The 23,634-nt window shown below is 46.3% G+C and overlaps 2 protein-coding genes across 2 annotated transcripts in view; both read right to left on the bottom strand.

Annotated features, from left to right (window-relative positions):
- Positions 1-2,080, bottom strand: part of Xaf1 (XIAP associated factor 1) — an 11,950-nt gene extending 9,870 nt beyond the window's left edge. Inside the window, exons 1-2 of the mRNA XM_050162861.1 lie at positions 1,878-2,080; positions 112-247 (exon numbers count right to left, since the gene is read on the bottom strand). Coding sequence (XP_050018818.1) covers positions 112-247; positions 1,878-1,909 — 168 coding nt within the window. The 5' untranslated portion in view covers positions 1,910-2,080. The remainder of the gene's footprint in view (positions 1-111; positions 248-1,877) is intronic.
- Positions 2,081-21,019: 18,939 nt separating this feature from the next.
- Positions 21,020-21,624, bottom strand: LOC126514123 (60S ribosomal protein L17-like). Its single transcript, XM_050162862.1, has one exon. The coding sequence runs from the start codon at positions 21,607-21,609 to the stop codon at positions 21,055-21,057; it is 555 nt and encodes a 184-aa protein (XP_050018819.1). The 5' UTR covers positions 21,610-21,624; the 3' UTR covers positions 21,020-21,054.
- Positions 21,625-23,634: the final 2,010 nt, after the last annotated feature.

Here is a 23,634-nt window from a genome sequence, read left to right on the forward strand (position 1 = left end):
AAAAAACCTTTCCCCAAACTGGTGGGGCTAAATGAGTTACCCACAGGGCCAGGGAGGACTGGATTCCAGCTACTGACCCCCAAACCTATGTCCTGATTGCCACCTGCTCACCTGTTGGTGCACAGTGTCCATATGCTCCTTCATCTTTGACCGTGGGACGGGTTCCTCACATTCCGGGCAAACGACCAGGAAGCTCAGGCAGTAGGCCCCGTGGAGGGTGCAGTGGGCAGAGGGCACATTTCTTTTGCTTCAGGATAAAGTGGGGGAGAAAGAAAGGCTCATTGTCTTAGCAGAAAGCAGGAGGCCTTGCTGCATACCTAGGGCATGCTCTTCCCAGGCCTGCAGCAGTGATGCCGGTGATGCCCTCCTGCCCTGCTTGTGCTGCTGAAAAAGCAGAAAAATTCGCCGTCATAAAATAAGTGTGAGGGCAGTCTACGAAGTACCGCGCTGCCCAGGAGAGTAAGTGGGAAAAGAGTGGTAGGAAGGTGTTACCAGGGCAACCGGGCAGCAGGAAAACTTTCGAGAGTGCTGATAGGTTTATTTCCTAGGTTGTGGGATGCTTTCACAGATAAGTAACGTATGTCAAAGTGTCTACTTTAAACATGGACAAGTCAGTTGGGCCTGTTGACACAGGTTTGCACTACCAGCTTTTCATGAGACTGAGACAGGAGGATGGCTAGTTCCAGGCCTACCTAAGCTATAGAGTGAGTTCAAGATCAGCCTGGACAACTTAGTGAGATTCTTAAAATGTAAAGTAAAAATAGAGCTGGGGCTATAACTCTGTAGAGTGACTGGCTGCTCTGCAATACCCTAGGCTCAGTGTCCAGTACTCCCCCACCTCCACAGAGCTGGGGAGGGAGGAAGGTACAGCTTATCCGTTTCCACTTATCTCTCAGTAAAGCCATCATGGCAACAAGAAAACTAACACAACAGTCGGCATGGCAACCCTGCGGCGCCAGCACTTCCTACGCCAGGGGACAACTTTTAGAATCTCAAAAGGTTTTACCAGCCCTTTAGGAACGAAAGTCCACCCAGCTGTCTCCTGTCCCGGGGCTCTCCGGAATCTACCTAGACAGGGGCTGAGACCCCAGAGAGTCTGCCAGAGCAGGGTGTTCTCTGATAAGCTCATCACCAGAAATGCTGACTCTTTCACCCACTTACCTGAGCCGCTGAGCCACTGAGCCGCTGAGGAGAAAGGAAACTGGAACTACATCCCTAAAAGGCCAGGCAGGTGCCCCAGGGCTTGAGCACCTGGGCCATGGCCACAGGAGGACTGGAAAACCTCACTGCCGTCAGCCTGATCAAGCTGTCCCCATGACTGCACAGGGTGACATCCCCTTGCTTGGCTGGCCCTCTCTGTTCTGCCTGCCTATAAACTCAGCACTTCTCCCAGAGTCTGGAGATCCTGGGGAGGCTTAACCCAGTTACTTCAACAGGAGGGTTCTGCTCGGAGTCAGGCTCCCTGTAAGTGGAGGTGTGGTCATTGCTCTCTGCTCTGTCCTGCATGTTCTCCTTTGTCGGGTGGATGGAAGAAATAACCCCAAAGTTCCTTTCAAGGTCCCTCTCACAGATGCTGCCAGGGCCCCCACACTGGGATCTAAGCTCCAACAGGTATGAATACCCTGTTAGGGACAAGTCCCTGGCTACTTAACTTCATGGCTGACCTGCCAGCCTGAAACACCCGTGCTGAGGGAGTGTAGTGACACTGAGGTACCACTGACCACTCTATGCAGAGATCTAGTTTTGGGCTCCTCACCCCAGGGGTTCCAGTCCCTCTGGCTTTCTGTCTGGTGTGCCCGTCATCCCCTTTACTTCAGAAACAGCTTTCTCTGCTCTACCCCTCTCCCTGGCCAGCCCTGGGGAAAGTGTTTCCTTACCAGTTCTGGCACACCTGGGAGTCAGCCTCCATAGTCCACTCCTCTGGGAGGATTTCTGTGAAGTTTCCTCTTCTGCACACAAGGAAACAAAACTGAAAGTGTTTCCTCAGTCAGGCTCACGGCAGCAGGGAGGAGGGGACTTTCAGAATTCTCCGCTTGGGGTGGTTCCCAGGTCCCTGCAGCTGGACACTCCCAGAAGGCCACTCTGCAGCATGCCCTGCCATGCCTCCCATTCTGTGCTGTCCCTGAGCTACTGTTACTGTGACCTCCAGGGTGGGGGTCACCGGGCAGGTCTCCCCTGGGTTGTACAATGGCTCCTTCCTCCCTCCCCCTCCCTCTCTGACTGGTTTCATTCCATCTGGGTCCCCACCCCTTTCTCAACCTGTGACACCACTCCTCCTCTCTGCCTCTGTCTGGTCCCATCCTCCCGGTGGTGTTAAACTTGAGTCTGCATCCTGAAGAAGCAGCCCCTGCACTTGCACCCTGCTTGGGCTTCAGTTTGTGGTGACTGAAAACAAGGTCTGTGAGGAACTGGGGGGAAGGGGACGTGCAGGGTGCTGGCTGCTCAGCAGAGAAGCTTTGGGGCAAGTGTTGGGAGTGGCCATGGATAACTCCTAAGTTTGTCCTCCTCTGCAAAAAACAGTGATGGCAAACACTAATATAAGCCCAAGGTGACAGGCACTACAAGAAGACCTCGTCATCCTATCCTTAAATGGCAAAACCGAGGTCCAAGGGACTGAACAACCTGCACAAGTTCCCAGGCCACATGACCCAAGGTGTGAGTCCTCTGCCATTGCTGCAGTGCTGGGGGATCTGTACTCAGATCCGGGTCATCTCAGTCTCCCGGAAGCTGTTTCCTGGCTGACTTGGTTACACTGGGGCTCCAGGGAGACTTAGGGTCCAGGTGCTCCTAGAAGTTGCATGCGAAATCGCTGTCATGTCAGGATATGTTTGCTCTCAAGGAGGGACCCACAGCCCCAGTGAGTTGGCTGACAAGACTAGCTAACCTCATGTCTTTGAATCTTTGGAGCTCAAAGAAACCAAATTCTGTTAAAGGCAATCCATGTCCAATTCTTATATGGCATAATGGAGTCAAGTGGATACAGAACAGTTGCTGGTTTCTTGTGTTTGTTTTCTCTTTTCCACCTGCAGGAAGAAGCAAGGCATCGGTAATTAAATGAATAAAGATGATAAAAGGGGGTTGGGGAGGGATAGATAGTGGTATGGCACTTGCCTAGAATGTTTGAGGCTTTGGGGTTGGTCTCTATTACACACACACATACACACACACAACCACAAAATAGTATATCTCCGTGACAACCGATACATTCACAAATACAGCCATGCACCAAATATTGACATTTCTGACAACAGTGGACCTGTCTGTAAGACAGTAGCCACATAAGTCTACAACGAGCTGAAGAAGTCCTGTCGCCCAGTGATGAGGCAGCTTTTGAATGTCACAGCAGTGAGGCACTTGTGTTTGTGCTGACCTTGGCGTGAATGCAGGGTGAAAGAAGGTGTGTGAATATGACCAAGTTGCATTATATACATGTATTAAAATGCCAAATAAGCAATAAACAAAAAACATCACACACGCTGGGAGGTGGTGGCACACACCTTTAATCCCAGCACTCGGGAGGCAGAGGCAGGCGGATCTCTGTGAGTTCGAGGCCAGCCTGGTCTACAAGAGCTAGTTCCAGGACAGGCTCCAAAGCTACAGAGAAACCCTGTCTCTGTAGAACACAAAATTATATACAGGGCAGGTTCAGTGGGTAAAGCATCTGCCACTAAACCTGACACCCTGAGTTCAATCCCCGGGACCTACATGGTGGGAGGAGAGACCAACTCCCTTGAGTTGTTCTCTGACCTCCACATGCTCAAAATAAATGTTTTAAATATTATGCATAGTATTTGATAATCACAACAGAGAGCTTTATTATTGGTTTGAGAAGTTACTATACTTCCTATTATCATTCTAGAATATATTCTCCTTACCTATAAGCAAACTGTTTGGGGCTGGGCAAATAGCTCAATAGAACACCACTTGCTTAGCATAAACAAGGCCCTAGGTTCAATCCTTAGTATGTTTAAAAGAGAAAAAATAAACAAGAAATCACAATGTTTACTACTGACAATAAAAACAATGACAATTCAGAAAGAAGAATTGGTTTGTTCTGAACCAGCTTGAATCACCACACCCTAGAAGTATAAACAAATTGACACCCTGGTTCCCTAAGAACAAGAACACGTGCTACCCTTTTATTGTATTTGTTATTTTGTTTCTTGAAAGAGGGTTTCTCTGTGTAGTTTTGGAGTTCTCTTTGTAGACTTGAACTCACAGAGATCCTCTTGCCTCTGCCTCCCTGATGCTGGGATTAAAAGTGTGCGCCACCACCACCCAGTTGTATTCCCCTTTGAATGTGACAGTGTCTGCTGAAGACAGTGTCTGAATACTCATTCCCAGCTATCGAATTGTCTTAGGAACTTGTGACACCTTCAGGGAGTGGGGCCTGCCTAGTGGAAACAGGTCAATGAGGGGGTGGTCTTGAAGGGCATAGGCCAGCCCTGCTTCCTGTCTGACCACTTTCTGCTCTCGGCTCTATGTTGCACGGTCACTGCCGTCTCTCCCCACCATGACAGATTAATGTTCCTTTGTATGAGTTACTTTCTCCTTGTGACAAAATACTTGACAACTTAAGGAGGAAAGGAGAATTTGGGCTCACAGTTTGAGGGTACAGTCCATCATAGTGGGGAAGGATGGTGGCAGGGGCATGAGCTGCTGGTCACATCTTCCGCCTCAGTCAGTCCTCTAGAAACACCCTCACAAAGCCCAAGGTTCATTTGCTAGGTGACTCTAAATCCAGTCACAAAGGCAAGGTAACCATTCTGCCCTTCAAACTGGGGGCCAGCAGAAGCCGTTCCTCCCTTACGTCACGTTTCACAGGTATGTGTCACACCGAGGAAAGAATCCAGCTCTCTGTGGTCCCGTTAGGAGCTGTTTACACAAACCTGTCACAGTGGACAAACCTGTCACACGGATCCACATGGTGATTAAATCAGGAAAGACGTCCCCAGCAGGCCTCGGTTGCTGCCTCAACATCAGCCTTAAGGTTTGAGAGCCCAGAGAGGCTGTTAACCTGCCGTACGTTGTATGATTTGGTTCAGTAACCACAAAACCTGTAGTTAACAGAAGTCAGTGCTAACTGGATGCCAAAGGGGCCTGGAACAAAACAGCCCAGCCCAACCTGGGCCTCGCGACTCCTGGTAACTTCAGTATCATCAAGGTCACAATGTGACTGTGATCCTGGGCTGTCAAGAGGTGTTCCAAAGAGACACTGTGACCCTCCCTTCAGCCATAACACTGTCATCAAAATTAGAGTGCTTGAAGCTGACCCTCAAGGAAAGTTGTGAAAGGTTTCAATATACACCTATTTATTATAGGAAGGGACCTAGGGACAAAGACGTTGAGGGGAGTTTCCATCTCAGGACACACCCGAAGGCGTGCTCTCTAAAAATGGAGGAATTGTTAAGACCCCATTTTTCTTGGCTCAGACTCAATAAAAATACTCTCTGTAATGGAGAATGGAGGCAGCTTGGAACCCAGGCCTCTTCCTTCCCGGGAAAGCACAGTACTGTACTTAAATTTACATGGGTTCTAGACTTTGTCTCCTGGCTTTCTGTAAGTTATAAGGCAGCCTCAGACACGGAACAGGATTAGACTTCTCAGTTCTTATTGACCAAACTGTGAAAAAATCCAGATTCTTCTACTAATTTATGTCAATTTTTTTTTAAAAGTCAGGGTCTCTTGTGAAACATGCTCTAGGCCTTGAACTCCTGATCCTTCTACCCCTACCTCCTGAGTGTAGAGATTAACAAGCGTGCATTGTCACACCCCGCTCCTAACAAGGGAATTGGGTGTACCAGTTGCTGTCTCATTGTTGCAACAAAATATCTGACAAAAGGAACTTAAGTGAGGACGGTTTGATGGCCGACAGTCAGGGATACAGCCAGTCATGGTCAGGCAGGACCGAGGCAGGGGCAGGAGGTGGCTCTTCAGATGTCCACACCATACCCATGAGATCTGAGAGTGATGAATGTTTGCACTTAACTGACTTTCATTCTTAAAAATTCAGTCCAGCCCTCCCAACCCCCATGAGACAGTACTGCTTACACTTCGTATAGGTCTTCCCACCTCTCAAATCTAGACACGCCCAGATATTTGTTTCCATGGTGATTCTAAGTCCCACCAGGTGAATTAGGAAGACAGTTTATGGACCTGAGTGTATCTGGTAACAAGAAGGCTCCAGATGGTGAGATTTAAACCTGCTAGAAGCTCTTGACTATGGAGGGGATCTCTCTGAGATGCTTCTGTTCACAGCAAAGAGGTTCCCCTGGGAGCAGCCTCTCACTTCCACTTTGTCCTGTGTCTCTTGACCTACACTGTCCGATACTGTTAAACATGCTCTGATGTCACAGGTTGACACCTTTCTCAAGATGCATTCTTGTCCTTGAGCGCTGACAACTGCGATTGTCACTCCATTTGAAACCCAGGGGACAGCGTTGTGTTGTAAAGGGGTGAGCCAGGATAAGCATGAAGGCATCTTAGGAATCCCTGCCATGCTTCTGGACAAATTTCTTTGGGTGGGAGAAGAGGTGGCTTCAGGGGTCAGGCATGGAGGCATCCAGATGAAGCAAACACCCAGTCTGAATGTTGGGGTTCCAGTGGGTAAGCTCTGGAGAGCTCTCTTGAGCGGAAGAACATCAGGCGAGCTCACATAGAACAGGCCAAGGGCAGTGCCTGGGAAGAGACAAAGGAGTGGCCGGCAGGGCTGGTGCCATGGGGATATGAGAACAAGATCTGGGAACTGCTCATCACCAGCCCTTCTCCCCACACCCTACACCTGCCCCCCTTACCCTCCTGTCCCCCTTCCACCACTCTCAGCTCAGTTCAGATGTTCAGTCTACTGTCACGGTGGGACATGATGGTATGCAGGCAGACATGGTGCTGAAGAAGCTGAGAGTTTTACGTCGTGCAGGCCACAGGAAGTGGTCTGTCTCACTGTGTGCAGCTTGAGCAAAGGAGACCTCAAAGTCCAACCCCACCCTGACACACTTCCTCCAACAAGGCTATACCTCCTCCAAGGAACCTGTTCTACTGTGTGTCATCCACCCTCATCCTCAGGTTTGTAAACTGAAGTTTAGTGGGGGAGGGGCCCACACCTGTGTTAGAGGTTTCATAAAACCCAATGATGGCTTAGCTACTTGTGAGCGTAGAAAGAATGTTGCCTACCCAGGGTCAAATTACCTGTGCTATTTATTATTAGTCCTTTTAATAGCCACTCATTACCCACCCTTATGTCTGGCCTCACTTCCTTTTGGCATGCAGGTAAAACCTTTAAAATATATTCTTAGCAGCCACTAGCTTCCACCAGTTCAAAAGCTAAGGGTGACATCAGGTAGCACGCAAGACCTACAGCATAGCTTCCCCCACTTTGCTGTAACCCACCTGCCTGTGGTCACCGACACTTGGTGTTTTGGGTTAATGCCTTGATTAAATGACCTACTTTGTTCTGAAATGACTAAGCTCTCACAAGATTGTTTCCACACTAGAACACGTTGTTCCAGGCAGCACGAATCTGTGCTTCTGGGTTATGGTTACTGGTCACTTATGTTTGGCTCAGAGGGCTGTGCTTTTTGCACTGACAACTTCTTAGAGTTTTCCCAGGAGACAGAAACAGTTGCACTAACACAACGGCTTCACCCTGCCATCTGGAGCCACGATGAGCAGACCCCGAGGATTCCTGTGGAGGCCCCTCTGAGAAGGAAAATAGGATTGGACAGACAGCCCAGCCTGGGCCCCAGTCTCCAGGCAGACTCCATGACTAAGGTACCAAAGAAGAGAGAGAGAGACAGTGCGTGGGGATATTAGCCAGGGTTGGGGTTTTAGGCAGGGACTACATCAGTGGCTCCATTCTTCACCGTTTTGATAGGAAAGGAGACCCAGAGAGATCCAAGTTTCTCAAGGTCATGGACCTAAGTCCGTGAGTGTCAGAGTTGGGATTGGAACTGGGTTGATCTGATTCAGGTGACCCTGCTTGACAGTTGATTTGTATGGTGTGTGTGTGTGTGTGTGTGTGTGTGTGAGAGAGAGAGAGACACACAGAGACAGAGACAGAGACAGAGAAGAGAGAGAGAGAGAGATATCTTCCTGGTAGGAGAGAGGATATTATAAAGAGACACTTGTGGTCCTTCCTTTGGCCATCAGACTCTTGTTAACAATGGACCACAAAGAATTAAAATCCACCCAGGCTGGGCAGTGGTGGAGCATGCCTTTAATTCCAGCACTTGGGAGGCAGAGGCAGGCAGATCTCTGTAAGTTCGAGGCCAGTCTGGTCTACAAGAGCTAGTTTCAGGACAGGCTCCAAAGCTACAGAGAAACCCTGTTTTTAAAAACCAAACCAAACCAAAACACACCAAAACAAACAAACAAACAAAAAACATAAAATAAAATAAAATTCAACCAGGACACCCCATGCCAGGGGAAGAGAAAGGCTGGTGCCAGAAGGAGTAACTTGCCTTCCAGGAAAAGATGCCACATAGCTCTGAAAACTTGTTGGAACTCCTTGCAGGAAAGACGGGAGCTGAGACAAAAATGGTTGTAGTTTGAAAGAAAAAAAAATGGCCTCCAAAGAAAGTGGCACTATAAGGGGGTATGGCCTTGTCAGAGTAGGTGTGGCCTTGTTGGAGAAAATGTGTCATTGTGGGATTGGATTTTGAGATCTCCTTTGCTCAAGCTACACCCACTGAGACAGACCGTTTCTTGTTGCCTATAAAATGTAGAACTCTCAACTTCTCCAGCACCATGTCTGCCTGCACGCTGCCATGTCCCACCATGATGATAGTGGATTGACCGTCTGAACTGTAACTGAGCCACCTCAATTAAATGTTTTCCTTATAAGAGTTGCCACAGTTATGGTGTCTCTTCACAGTGATAGAAACCCTGTCTAAGACGATGACTGCACTTTGATAGTATCTATTTAGTTATATATATCTTGCTTCTATTTTGACCTAAGCCTCATGTTGGTATCACCCAGGCAAGGCCACTGGGCCCTTCATTTATTATTCTCCCCAGTATGGGCCACTTGAACCAACTCTCCTGCTCTTCACTCAGCTCTTTAGCTGGAGTGCTGGGACCATGGCTGAGCAAAGCTCTGTGGGACTGCCAGAGCCCAGGATTTCACCCTAATTTTTAAAAATATTTATTTATTTATTATGTACACAATGTTCTGTCTGTATGTATGCCTGCAGGCCAGAAGAGGGCACCAGACCTCATTACAGATGGTTGTGAGCCACCATGTGGTTGCTGGGAATTGAGCTCAGGACCTTTGGAAGAGCAGGCAATGCTCTTAACTGCTGAGCCATCTCTCCAGCCCCCACCCTAATTTTTGTTTTTAACCAGGAAAATTGAGTCAAGAGTTCAGAGAGACCAAGGCTGGCATCTTGATCTCAGTTGGGCAAGTCCCTCTGACCTTTGCTGTCCACTCCTGTCTTTCTCCAGATGTCTGTGACAGTTAAGAACAATAAAACCCCAAGGAACTCTGATAAACTGTGATCTGCCAAAATACCTCCAGAAAGGCTGGTGATGGGAGAGATGTCAAAGAGGCAGACATAAGGGGAACCGGCCTCCATGAGGACAGGAATCTGTGGCAGGGATGGGAAGGGCAATTAGAAGTGATCTGTTTCTGGTTGGTTGTCACCTACAATGTCATCCTTCTTCAGTGCTTCTCCTGTGCTCCTGCCCTCCCTTCCTGTCAAAATCCCAACTGGACTTCAAGAGTGAGCCCTCTGCTGTCCCTGATACAAGACCCATTTCTTTTTCTTTTCTTTTCAACTTTTATTCTTTGCTCATACATTATGTCCCAACTGAGTGTTCCCTCCCTCTACTCCTTCCACTCCTCTCCCCAACTTCCCCTCTCCCCCAGATTAATTCCTCCTCTGTTAAAAAAAAAAAAAAGAGCAGGCCTTCCAGGGAAGCCACTGAACATGACCTGATGAGGACTCACTTCTTTTATCCTTGTACTTTTTGTCTGGCTCATATCAGTTTGTCCCCAATAAACCACAGATGCAGGGGACTTGAGAACAAACTTGTCAGGAACGGCAAACATGCCAGAAGCCACACACGTGCCAGACATGGCATGCGTATCAGAAACGGCATGCATGTGAGGAAGGGACACACGTCAGGAACGAGGCGCATGCCAGGAGGTGACACGCGTGCCAGAAACGACACATGTGCCAGGAGTGACACACGTGTCAGGGATGGCATGTGTGCCAGGAACGGCACGAGTGTCACAAAGGACAGACATGCCAGAAGCGACACACGCGCCATCAGCAACACGCGTGTCAGGAACAGCACGTGTGTCAGGGGACGGCATGTGTGTCAGGAACGGACACACGTGCCAGAAGTGACACACCTGCCAGACTTGGCATGTGTATCAGAAACTGCATCCATGTGAGGAAGGGACACACGTGTCAGGAACAAGGAGCATGCCAGGAGGTGACACGCGTGCCAGAAGAGACACGCGTGTCAGGAACGGCATGTGTGCCAGAAACAACACGCGTGCCAGAAGCAACACGCGTGCCAGAAGCAGCACACGTGCCAGGAGTGACACGCGTGCCAGGAGCGTCACAGTGCTAGAAAGGACACACGTGTCGAGAGCGGCACACGTGTCAGGAGTGACACGCGTGTCAGGAGCGGCACGTGTGCTAGACAGGACACACGTGTCGAGAGCGTCACACGTGTCAGAAGTGACACGCGTGTCAGGAGCGGCACGTGTGCTAGACAGGACACACGTGTCGAGAGCGTCACACGTGTCAGAAGTGACACGTGTGTCAAGAACGTCAAGCGTGCCAGAAAGAACACGCGTGTCAGGAGCGGCACTGTGTCAGAAGTGACACACGTGTCAGGAACGGCACGTGTGCTAGAAAGGACACACGTGTTGAGAACGGCACATGTGTCGGAGGCGACATGCGTGCCAGGAATGTCACACGTGCTAGAAAGAACGCGCGTGTCAAGAACGGCACGTGTGCCAGAAACAACACGTGTGCCAAAAGCAACATGAGTGCTGAAAGCCGCACACATGCCAGAAGTGACATGCGTGTCAGGAGCGTCACGTGTGCTAGACAGGACACACGTGCCGGGAACAGCACTGCGGCAGAAGCGACATGCATGTCAGGAATGTCACGCGTGCTAGAAAGAACATGCGCGTCAGGAACGGCACGTGTGTCAGAAGCGGCACACATGTCAGGAGCGGGCAGAAAGGACATGCGTGCCAGAAGGCCACACACATGTCACAAACGACATGCGTGTCGGTAACAGCATGCGTGCCAGAAACGATACGTGTGCCAGAAGCGACATGCGTGCCAGGAGCGTTGAATGTCCCCCTAAAGCCTGTATGCTGAAAGCTTGGTCCCTAGCTCCGGGCACTACTGGGAAATAATGTTTGGGTGTTATATAGGACTTAGGGCCTCGTGGGAGGACATTAAGTCATTAAAGGGGGATTGGAATCCTGGCCCCTGCTTGTTTCCCTCAGTACCTCCTGGTATCATGAAAAGAATAGTCCATGTGCTACCACAGGCCCATGCAAAGGTACCGAATGACTATTTCAGGGGTCTGAAAACCTGTGCCAAATGAACCTTGTTATTTCATGAATGTTGTTAACCTTGGGCATTTTAGCACAGTGATGGACAACTGACTAACACCAAGCCCATTCTGGTCTATCGCCTGCGTTCCAGAAGGGACCCATAGGCCTTGGGCCTGGAAGGCAGTGACTTAGCTGTGGTTTGCATTGATGGCAGTCACATGCTGCTGACCTGAATGGATGAGGACGGCTATGTGTTTGAGATAATTAAATAGTATGTCAGGAATCTCCTCCACCCACACAACACCCTAGAACTCAAGGTTTCTCAAAGCAGCAACAAAAGCCATTTTTCTTTTGATTTTTAAAGAAAACTTATAATTATGAAAGTATGTATGACTACATGTTCTTTTTAAAGAACGGGAATGTTGCAGATAAAACAAAATTTCTTTCTGCCCACCCTGCCTGCTCCTGAGCCATTACTATTTTTAGACAGAGTGTAGATGAAGGCATATTCTGGTTGGCACACAACCATCCCCATTCCTGCTGCAACTTGAAGCCTGGCTGGGGGTTTGCATGTCTGAATCCTTCTGACGTCCATCTCCAAGCAGCCGTCCTCCCTCCTCAATCCAGCCCCAGAGAAACGTTGCAGTCACCCTGCTGTGGACTTAGAATTCCCTTCTAGGATGCCACGGCTACCCGCTCAGAAGTATGGCGGTCATCTGGAGTTTCTTGCGGTCACCCTGTGTTCAGCCTGTGGGTCAGGGGAGGGGAGGAGGCTTGTGAAGGTTTGCACAGGGAACCAATCTCTGAGATATGATTTGGACAGGCTGCCGTGTGGTACTCTTCCCTGGGGCCCGGAACCCTGGGTTGGCATGAAGAAATGATAATATATACTTCAACACGTTGATTTGACAAGGGAAAGAGAGATTTGTGTGTGTGTGTGTGTGTGTGTGTGTGTGTGTGTGTGTGTGTGTGAAAGCTGTCTGAGACCATGAAGGACAGAACACATTCAAGGAATATTACCGTGCCTGGTTTGAGGGGAGTCTTTTTAAGGCCTATTCCTTTCAAGGGATTGCTAGGCTAAGGGAAGCCCTGTAAAGACAGAGAAGCGCCCCTTCCCAGACAAAAATTACATGTTGAAATTGCACACGCTCCCATCGGCTGTGTGGAAGGGTCATGTGGTCAGAGTGGGCCCGTGTTTGGGGAGACATGATCATAGATTGCAGTCTCCCTGAGTACAGCGCATCTGAGTGGGAGTTTGTTTTTCAAACCACATGCAATTGCATCAAATGACTAGTCTCTCAGTAGAATCCAATCCTGGGGATATCCGTGACTGTGTTTGGGGCAGGCTTCAGGCCTGGCTGGTTCTTGAAATCAGAGAATGTCCTGGCAGCTCCTGCATAGTTGGCAAGAATAAGTATAGGAGAGGAACCTGGTCATTAGCCGCATGGGCGAGACCCAGAAGCTCCATCGCTCAGTGCTTTCTTTCCCATCCACTCCTGTGGGAAGTCGACTCTCGCACATTCTCAGTGCTTTTCCAGCTAAAGGACAGAGTCACCCATCCACACCCATTCCAGGCAGTCTGCAATCTCAATCCAACGTCAAGGACATTTCAAGGCCATTGGGTAGACCCTTCTACCTCTCCATTGAAGGTTTTCATTTTCGTTTGTCTGTCTATCTATCTATCTATCTATCTATCTATCTATCTATCTATCTATCTATCTATCTATCATCTATCTATCTATCTATCTATCTATCTATCTACTTACTTACTTATCCGTTTTGTTTTGTTCAGGGCTACACTGGTTGCTGACAGAGTACTCTACCACTGAGCCACAATGTCCCCGGCGATGCTTTCAGAGCGCCTTCATTGAGGCCGTCTTGACTGATGTGTCCTCTAAACTAAAACTGCTACTTAATTACACCGTCAGGTATGTACTCCAATCTCTACTCCGATTCTGACAGTGTAATCAACTAGGCATTTTTTAGAGGCCTCAGCCTTTCTAGACTTCCGTGTTTCCTTATTTATTGAATGTCACTTGGTCACGGGGGGCACTTTAGAAGTCTAGGCGCTCCCAGAATATGTGCTCAAAATCTGCCGTGATATCAGTGTGTGCCTGTTCTTGAGAAAGAACCCACAGGCCCAGGCACGTAAGAATGACTAAGTTAGTTGACTTAAGTCTTGGAATCTTTGAGACTAAAAGAAACCAAGTTCCAATAAATGCAACGTGTGCCCAGAATTACTAAAAGGCGGAACAGAATCGGGAGACTAGAGGGTGCTTGCTGGTTTCTTTGTGTTTGCTCTTTCAACAGGAAGCAGCAGGCGGCAGTGAGTAGAGGATGGCCCTAACACTAAGGGAAACATATAAACGGCTGGGGAAGTACTCAACATTACAGTGCTTGGCTCAACAAGTCATTGTTCTAATAATCTGGGCATTAATTTAACAAAAATGGTGATAACATATATTGAGACGGTGCAGGGGGGAAGGAAGGGCAGATGCAAGGATCAGGCAGCGGGAGGGGAGGAGAGATGCAAGAACCAGACCCTTGGAATTTACCAGGGGAAGTCAGCAAACAGTCTCTAAACTGAGAAGTTGCAAAGTCATAGTGTTTTGTTTTGAAGGGTGTAGGTAAACAAGCACTGGAAGAGCCTTCTGGAAAGCCCTGTTGCAAGAGCTAGCCTCTGGAGCCGAGTAGGAAAGGGTGGGGTAGGAGGGTGAGTCATCTGTTGTCCTGTCTTCCTCTGGGTCCTTCCTGGGGCCATCTGAGCTGCCACAGTCCTAGGAGAGAACGGGCTGCCTGGGTGAAGGCCTTGACCAGTCAGAGGGACCACCATCTTCCCTTCTAGGGACAGGGCATGAAAGGACGCTGATGAGAACAGCGAGTGACACCATGCAGGCCACGCTGGCCTATTTTACCTCAGCAGTAGCCGAGTGGGCAGGAAGAACAATCACAGAATCCTCAGATAGATGTGTAGTCCCGGGCTCCTCCACGCTGCCTCCCTTTTCTCTTCCACCCACGCTTCCAGAGACATCTCCATCCATCACGCCCAGGGAGATGGTGTGCACTGCACCTGCCAATGTAACGTCCTTTTAGAGTTATGGTAGGAAAGGCCATTTTAGCCTCCTGGGAAATCCTGCCTCCTGCTTGCATAATTCCCTTGCTGTTGCAATTCCTTCTTGATATTTTCCCTTGTATAGTCATGTATAGGCCATCATCCTTTTTGGTTAAAATTTAGAAAAATTAGAGTGTCTACTGATATCTTATAAATGGCAACTGGGATTTTTGAGACACTTTCTCCTTATGGTTTTCTTCTAATTTAGCTAAGTAAAGACATGATTTTCACGGATTCCTCTCCAATTTAAATAAAACACGATCTTCCTACAAACTTTGGTTTTGGGCTATCATCTCATTTATTTCACATAAGTAAAATATTATTATAAAAACATAAAGAATACTTATCCACCTGTAGCTTGAGAAACAAAGTATTAGAAGTAACAGCTTCTTACATTCTTCATTTCAGCATCCCTTCCTCCCCATGTTTGGAATTTATTATTCCTTCTATATGGTTCAAAATATTATTACATATGTCTGGACCTATTACGTATATAATACTGTTTTTGTATATGTTCAGCCTCTTGTAAATAAAATGGAAATATTTGTATCTCTTCCATTTTTCCTCTTCCTTTGGCTTTAAGTTTTTGAGATCTGTCCACATTTGGACCTAGAGTTCCATATTGTTCATTTTAACTTCTGTCAGATATTCATTTAGGGCCTGAAGAGACGATTCGGAAGCTAAAAGCGTTGCCTGCTCTTGCAGAGGACCTGGATTGATTCCCAGTGCCCACATGATGACTCACAGCCATCTCTAACTCCAGTTCCAGGGGCCCAGCACCCTCTCTGGTCTCCAGGGGCACTGCATGCATGTGGTGCAGATACACACACAGGCAAAGGACACATACACAAAGTACTTTTCTTTTAACTTAAAAAATTTAAAAAGATATACATTTATACAACTGTGTGCCCAGCCATTAATCCATTCTTCTGTGAATTAGGATTTATATTTTCTGTGCTTTTTGATCATTAATAATGATACCATAAAAAAAAAAAAAAACCTGGTGAGGTGGCTCTTGGAAGTGCTTGCCATGCAAACCCGATGGCCTGGATTTGATTCCCTGATGCCACATGGGAAGGAGAGAACTGACTACTGAGAGTTGTCCTCTGACCTCCGCACACGTGCTGCGATGTATGTGTGCGTGCACACACATGTACACACATATAAAATGAATAAGTAGTTTTTAAAAAGAACTGGCAGTAATAAATTCAAGACTTAAAAATTGTTTTATTTTTAGCGATGTGTGTGTATGCGTCTGTGTGTGGGTGTGTGCATCTATCTTCTGCACATGTCCTCTGTAGGCTAGAAGGAGATTTTATTCCTCCCCCCACCTTAAAAAAAACTATTTCAGACAGAAAGAGAATTGCTAATGCTCTCACTGTGATGTTAGAGAACTGCATTCCACTCAGCCCAAAGGAATTCAGAATTTGATACCTCACTCAGCCCAAAGGAATGTGGCTTCAGAATTACTCAGCAAGGCCACCATTACTGTTTAGTGACACAAAACTTTGGACTCAGCATTAATTTAGGGAAGAAATAAAAGTTCTCATTTTGACTAGGACATCATCATATGCATAGTGATACAAAGAAACCTGTTTGACTTAAAGACACCCAGAATGACCTTTCCACCCCACGTTGCTCTTGCTCTTATTCGCTTGTCTGTTGAAATGGACTGACCTCAAACTTGCTGTGTCTCTGAGGCTGACTTTGAGCTCCTGATGCTCTTGCCTCTGCCTCTCAAGGGCTAGGATTACAGGTGTGGCATCCTGCCAAGACTTTTATATTCGTTGAGATAGAATCTTTCTATGTAGTCAGGCTGGCCCCGAGCTTTAGTCTCACATTCCCCAAGTGCTGGGCTTGTAGGCTTGTTCCTCAGTGCCATGCCTCTCCCTCTCATGTAAGCCCCTTCTGAGGAAAGCAGAAGGCTGGAGGAAGGATAGTTCTGGAAATAACTAAGTTTATAGTAAGTGGGACATTAGTTAGATAATTTTAAATTAATTTTATTTATGTGTATGGGTGTTTTGTTGGCATGCATGTTTGTAGAGCATATGGGTACAGTGCCCAAGGAAACCAGATGAGGGCATCAGATCCCTTGGAACTGGAGTTACAGACCATTGTGAATCTCCATGTGGGTGCTGGAATTGAACCTGGGTCCTCTGGAAGAGTAGACAGTGCTCCTAACCACTGAGCTATCTCTCCAGTCCCATTAGCTATTATTTCTCTAAAACACTTTTCCTTCATTTTACCGTGAGCCCCATTAATACTTTTTTAGTTTAAAATAGATGCAATTCCCATTTATAATGTTGCACACGTTTATTATTTAGTATTTAAGATAAAGTTTAAAGTGGTAAAGGACCGTCTGATGTGCCTCTCTCTCTATGCAACTAAAAATAATAAAGCATTTTTGATACTATTGAGACGTCCGGGTCTGTTCACATGGCTCCACCTGGTTAACACTAGATTGAGTTTGGTGTTTATTTATCTTTGTATTCTTTATACTCTACTTTTGTTTATCTTCTAATGTAGAATTACAGTAACACAATACATAATTTAAGCTTTAAAGTGGTACCACACTAAACTCTCTCGTCAAGTATTTGTAAGCTTTGAATGCATTTATGGACCCTGATTCCGTTATTTTTACCTCTATGCACAAATAGCCTAAAATACTCTATTTGTTCTGACACTGGTCATTGCATATTTCAAAACTATCTGCTCTTGCAAAACATTATTGCCAGTTTTCTTTCTTTTCTTTTTCCTGGTTGAGAAAGGGTCTCTCTATGGCTAACCCTGGTTGTCCTGAACTTGTTATGTAGACCAGAGTTGACTCTGAACATACGGAGATCTGCCTGTCTCTGCCTCCTGAGTGCTGGATTACAGACATGGACCATTATCTTAACTTTTTTTTTTTTCTTCGAGACAGGTTTCTCTGTGAAATAGCCCTGGCTATCCTGGAATTCACCCTGTAGACCAGGCTGGCCTCAAACTCACAGAGATACACCTGTCTCTGCCTCCCAAGTGCTGGGATTAAAGTTGAACGCCACCACTGCCTGGCCAACTGTCTTTTTTAATAAACCAACTTTCTTTTCAGTGCTTGGGACTGGGCCCAGGGCCTTGTGTACACCAGGCAAGCGGTCCACTGCTAGGCTGCATCCCAACTTTCTCTTTTTGTCATACACTTTCTGTTTTTGGCAATGCCTTGTTAGGTAGCCCAGCTGTCTTCAAACTCTCAGACCTCCTTCCAGTCTACTGAGTGCTGGGTCATGAGCACGGGGCACACCTGTGCACACCCTACAGGCACGGGGCACACCTGTGCACGTCCTACAGGAACGGGACACACCTGTGTATGTCTTACAGGCATGAATTATTTCTGGTTTCTACCAACTTTCTTTTGTATGTCTCCCTATGTTCAAGGGGCTACTCCCTTGTTAGAGCATGGTCTTTGGACTTCTTTGTGTATGGCCAAATATAATTTTAGTAAAAAGTTATATACCTCTCCAGTGTTTGTTCAACAGCATCTAAAATGCTTTGTTTCTAAAATGTTATTTTAGTTTAAGTATTAGTTTAATATTATTTCATAAGATTTCATATTGCAGTGACTCTCTTGTCCCATGGCTGTAAATATTTAAATGTAAAGCTGGGTAGGAACGAAGCCATTCATTCATGGCACGAAGGCACAGTTAGCAGTCACCGTCTGGCATGCTGCTGCACAGATGGTGTCTAGATACAGGCAATATGGATTTCAAAAAGCTACAAGAGTCTACGATGTTTTTACCAGAAAGAAATGTTTGAGGAGATAAATGTTTCACTGTGATGAAATACACACACACAAGGAAACGTCACATTGCAATCCAGGGGTGTTGGGATGGTTGCTTTCAAAGTCAGTTTGCCACAAATTAGAATCACCTGTGTAGGGCGCCTCCCTGAAGCCCTGTCCTGACTGCCGTGACTGAGCCAGAAGCCCCAGTCCAAGTGTGTGGGGCGTGGCGGATGGCCGACCGTCACCTTTTGCTCTGCTCGGTTGTGTCCCCTCTTGCCTCCCAGCTGTTTTACTGTGGCGGCCGCTGATTTCTTTACTGCCATCAGAACCAGCATGTGCAGGACCAAGGACCAGTGGCTGTCCAGGAATCTTTCATGATTTCAGCACAGATTGGGACAACTGAGGCACACAGCCTGGTGACCCAAGCCACTGCCAGATTGTCAACCACTTCAGTTGGGTCAGCCACTGTGGGACTACTCCTGCTACTGAGGTACCCAGCTTCAAGGACTGAGTGTCTAGCAGGTTCTCTGCCTCTCAGGTATGAGACAAATGGTTTTCTAACATAGACCTAAGTTTATAAATTCTTTACATTTTTCTATCCTATTGGTCCAAACAGAGAATCATGACTAATACAGATACACCTTTTTAAATTTTTTTTTAACTTAACTGTTAAAATAAACTTAAAAGGACCCATGAGATGGCTCAGTTTAATGACCTGAGTTTCAATCCCCAGGACCCATATGGTGAGAACTGACTCCTACAAGTTGTCCTCTGACCTCCACATATGTTTCATACATGCACTTGAACGCATATGCACACACTTACAGTCACGTAAAGTGAATAAATAATGTGATTAAAAAATTTTTTTTGAGACAGGGTAGCCTCAACCAGACGTGGTGGTGCAAGCCTTTAATCACGGCACTTGGAAGGCAGTGGCAGGCTGATCTCTGTGAGCTTTAGGCCAGTCTGGTCTATAGAGCAAGTTCCAGGACAGCCAGGGTCACAAAAAGAAACCCTGTCTCGAAAAAAGCCAAAAAATAAAGAAAGAAAAAAAGAAAGAAAGAAAAGGAAAGGGAAAAAAGAAAAAGACAAAAATTTTAAATAGAAAAACAAGTAAACATAAATTGGATATGTTACTTTTTAAAATGTACCCAAAGGACTCTAAAGAGCGTGGTAATTTAATCCTTTTCTCATTATTTTGTATTTCTATTCTACTTAACTCATAAAACTTCTGTTAATGGCTGGGAGGACATCTCAGAGCTGAGCAGGAGGCCTGGAATTTGATCCCTAAAACTCCAAAAAAAAAAAAAAACCCAAACAAGAGCCCATTAGCATATTTAACTAAAGCCTTCTATTGTCAGCCCATGCATATCTTCTCACAGAAAGATTATGTACACAAGTCGAACGCTACCGTTTTCAAGCTAAGAGCAGATGAGGGATGAGAAGCGTGTGTGGTGTCTGTCAACAGCAGCAGAAGCTCTTTCAGAGGTCTGGGAGTTCCCACAAGCCCCCTCTGCTCCTGCCCTCTGAGTCCTTCCTCAGCCTGGGGGAAGCCCAGCCACTGTCCTGCACAAGAAGGATCTGTTGGTGCTTAGCATCCATCCTCAGCCGGGAGCAGACCCCACCTGACTTACAAATCACATAACACTTTCTGTTGTAGGTCTAGTCTTGGAAAAAATGACCGATACTCTCTTTGAATCCAATATACAACTTTTTAAACAACCAGAGTTTGTTTACAGATAAGAGCATTCCCAAATTAAAGCCCAGAGGTAATAAGATGGCCGGTCCTTGTAGTAACCCATCCATGGAAGTACTCAAGCTATCACGCCCAAATAGGCACACGCTAGTGTAAATAGCACACCCGAAGCCCAGGAGGATCCACTCACCAGCTACGCTCCCAGGTGTGTCTTTGGAGGCCACAATCTATATAAACTAAGAAGTGGCTGGGCGCCTTTAATCCCAGCCCCAGCACTCGGGGAGGCAGAGGCCAGCCTGGTCTACAACAGCTAGTTCCAGGACAGGAACCAAAAAAGCTACAGAGAAACCCTGTCTCGAAAAAAATCCAAAAACAAACAAACAAAACCTAAGAAGTGTTCATCATTCAGAAGCTTATTCATTCATGAAGATGCAAAAACACTATTTGAGCTTTTAATTTTAGTTTGTCCAACAAAGAGTGAAGAAATAATACACCGAGTTCCACACACCTTCTCCCAGACCTCCCGTGCTAACAGCCCACTTGCCCACAGTGAAGAAGTTTTGGGATGAATGAAGTTTTGGGAACGATTTGTTAAGAAATTCAACAAATACATTAATTTTACTAAAGAAGATATTTTAGATTTTGAAAATTATGTCTGATTTTGGTAGAGCTATTTTTGGTCCCCCTTTGAGAGGAAATTAAAAAAAACTTTTAAGAACAGATATATAAAGCTTTATTTAAACATCATACATTGTATGCATGCATCAAAACTTTACAGGGCACTCCAGAAGTATATATGATTTTTTATGTTTTCATGGATCAGTTAAAACTAATTTAAAGATAAAGCCAAAATTGACTTTGATGAAATACTACCAACAACTTAAATTTGGTTGATTTGGTTGAATCAAATGCTAAGATTTGATGGTTTTTTTTTTTTTACTTTTATCTGCATTTATTTCATGTTGAATTTATTCCCGTGCCAGAAGTTTTTGTTTCTTCAGTTTCTTCTGGGATATCTTTTTCTTCTGTGCAACCTCCTCTTCTGGCTTTGGAACAATCTGTTCCTTCTCAGTGAGAATCATCTCGATGTGGCAGGGGGAGCTCATGTATGGGTTAATCCGGCCATGAGCTCTGTAAGTTAGTCGGCGCATCTTAGGTGCTTTGTTCACCTGGATGTGCTCAATGACCAGAGAGTCCACATCTAAACCCTTCAGTTCAGCATTGCTCTCTGCATTTTTCAGCATGTGCAGCAAAAATTCTGCACTCTTTTTGGGCCACCGACCCTGTGTCCAGCCCCACTGTTTGGCCTGGGCGCACCTACCGACTCCACCATTGTACCGTCGGAATGGCACACACTGCTTCTTCAAAGTGACATCTTTCAGATACTTGGTGGCTTTTTGGATATGCATACCCTTGATGGCCTGGGCCGTTTCACGGGTGTTCTTAAAGTGAACCCGAAGGTTTGATCCTCTCGATTTGCATGATTTTGTAGGGTTTTCTGGGTCAAGAGAGTAGCGAACCATCTTCACGGGTCACCTAGGCAGTCGGTGAGTGTGTGTGTGGTATTTTAGAATTTCATTACACATATAGATTTGGGTGTTGGTCACCACAATCAGGCAAAATACTGATTGGTCACCACAGAGTCACCCTCTAGTTGTTTTTCATAGAAAATAAAGAAAAAAGCTAGTAATAAACTCCTCCAAACCTCACCCCTGGCAAACGCTGGTCTGTTTTGCCTCTCTTTAATTTTGTCACTTGTGGCATATCCTATAAATGGAAGGACACCATATATGACCCTTTGAGGCTGGCCTTTTCCCTCAGCTCAGGGCTCTTCGGTGTTGCTGCAGTCTGTGCGTATGTGCCGCTTTCATGGCCAGGAAAGACCCTGCTCGGATATACCTGTTTATCCATCCACTCCCCTGCCCGGGCTGCTTCCACTTTGGGACTGTCCTAAATAAGCTGCCAAAAACAGTCATGCAGAGGTTTGTGTGAGAATGCAGGCTTGCATCTCTTTAGAAAAAGTACACAAGAGAAGAATGGCTGTGTTCACGATAGATTTCTTAACCTCCTAAGAAACCCATCAAGTTGACTTTCAGCATACAGGTTATATTTTACATTCTTGGCAGCAAGGGCTGAGAGAACCAGAGGTTGCCCTAGTGTTCCCTTTACAGTGCAGAGATTTTTTTAATTCATTGTTAAGGGCAGATAATTTTAGCCACTTAGCTGTGCACAGATTTTTATTTTTGATTCGATCCATGAGAAAAAAACTTCCACGAGCCATGAAATTACTTAATAAAGAGAGAGATTTATTCTACAAGGAATTGAACAAAGGACTAGAGTGGGAAGCCCCCAAGAGAGGGGGCATCACCCGGGAATTTACCACTAGGCGTTCTGTACACAGCACCGGAACAACACGGAAATACGTACCCCAGTAAACCTCGCGGGAACAGGCCTTACGCGTCACCAGTACAGCATTGCGGGCACGGGCGTACATTCTTCTGACTGCCTGTCTCTCCCGGGTTGAGACGGCGGCAGCTAGAGGCGTTCTGAGGCAAGGTTTTAAGCCTCATTAACACAGAGGGCTCACTGCCCAGTCATCGGCAATCGTCCAAACACCTGGTCCAGTATGCGCGTCCACTCCCAGACATTAGCCAGATGTCAAGGATGCAAAGCTCATCAACAGGTCTCTATCTTAATTAAAACAAAAAGCACTCCTCGTTCTAAATCCTGAGAACTGGCCAGGTTCTCAAAACAGAGAAGAGGGGTTGTCTACAGTTCATGCCTTAGACTGTGCTGAGCCTTAACACAAGCCTCTCCATTTTAAAATTACCCTCCTCACATTCAGTCCTAAGGTTGTGTTAAGGAGTATGCACAGTTTACGTGAGGTTTTTGGTACTGAAAAGAACAATACAAGCAGGACAGTGGTGGCACACGCCTTTAATCCCAGCACTCTGTGGGAGGCAGAGGCAGGTGGATCTCTGTGAGTTCGAGACCAACCTGTTCTACAAGAACTAGTTCCAGGACAGGCTCCAAAGCTACAGAGAAACCCTGTCTTGAAACAAAACAAAACAAAACAAACAAACAAAAAAACAATACAAATGATTCATTTTAGAAAACATCCAATAGTTGGTTAATGTTTGGTATCCATGCATGGAGATATCCTCCTCCATCTCTGGAACTGAATATATTCAGCACCGTTCTGATACAACAATTCTAATTGCTGCAGATAGTCAGAAAATGGGCAAAGCAACCCAATGGCGTGAAGATCAGTCTTATTTGCAGAAGCAACACAAATAGATTAAGGAGCAACTTCATATAAAACAGAAAAGTTAAAGAATGGAAATGTAGTAAGGGGACATAGGTTTACAGAATGTTGCAGAAAACACGGCGGTCCTCTGTCCTTCTCTTCACATTGGTCTAAAGAAAAAGTTACATTATCTTCAACTACATATTGTCCCTCTATATGAGGTTGCATGAAAACATCGTATACGTAAATAAGTAAAACATGGAAAGCACATGACATTTTAATGTGTTGAGGATAAGTATAG

This window comes from Alexandromys fortis, unplaced genomic scaffold, assembly GCF_014885135.2.
Source record: "Alexandromys fortis isolate MF-2015 unplaced genomic scaffold, M_Fortis_MF-2015_v1.1 scaffold_84, whole genome shotgun sequence".
Taxonomy (NCBI): Eukaryota; Metazoa; Chordata; class Mammalia; order Rodentia; family Cricetidae; genus Alexandromys; species Alexandromys fortis.

What these genes read in the sequence shown, in the direction of transcription:
- LOC126514123 (XM_050162862.1), bottom strand. Translation starts at nt 21,609, where the DNA reads ATGGTTCGCTACTCTCTTGACCCAGAAAACCCTACAAAATCATGCAAA.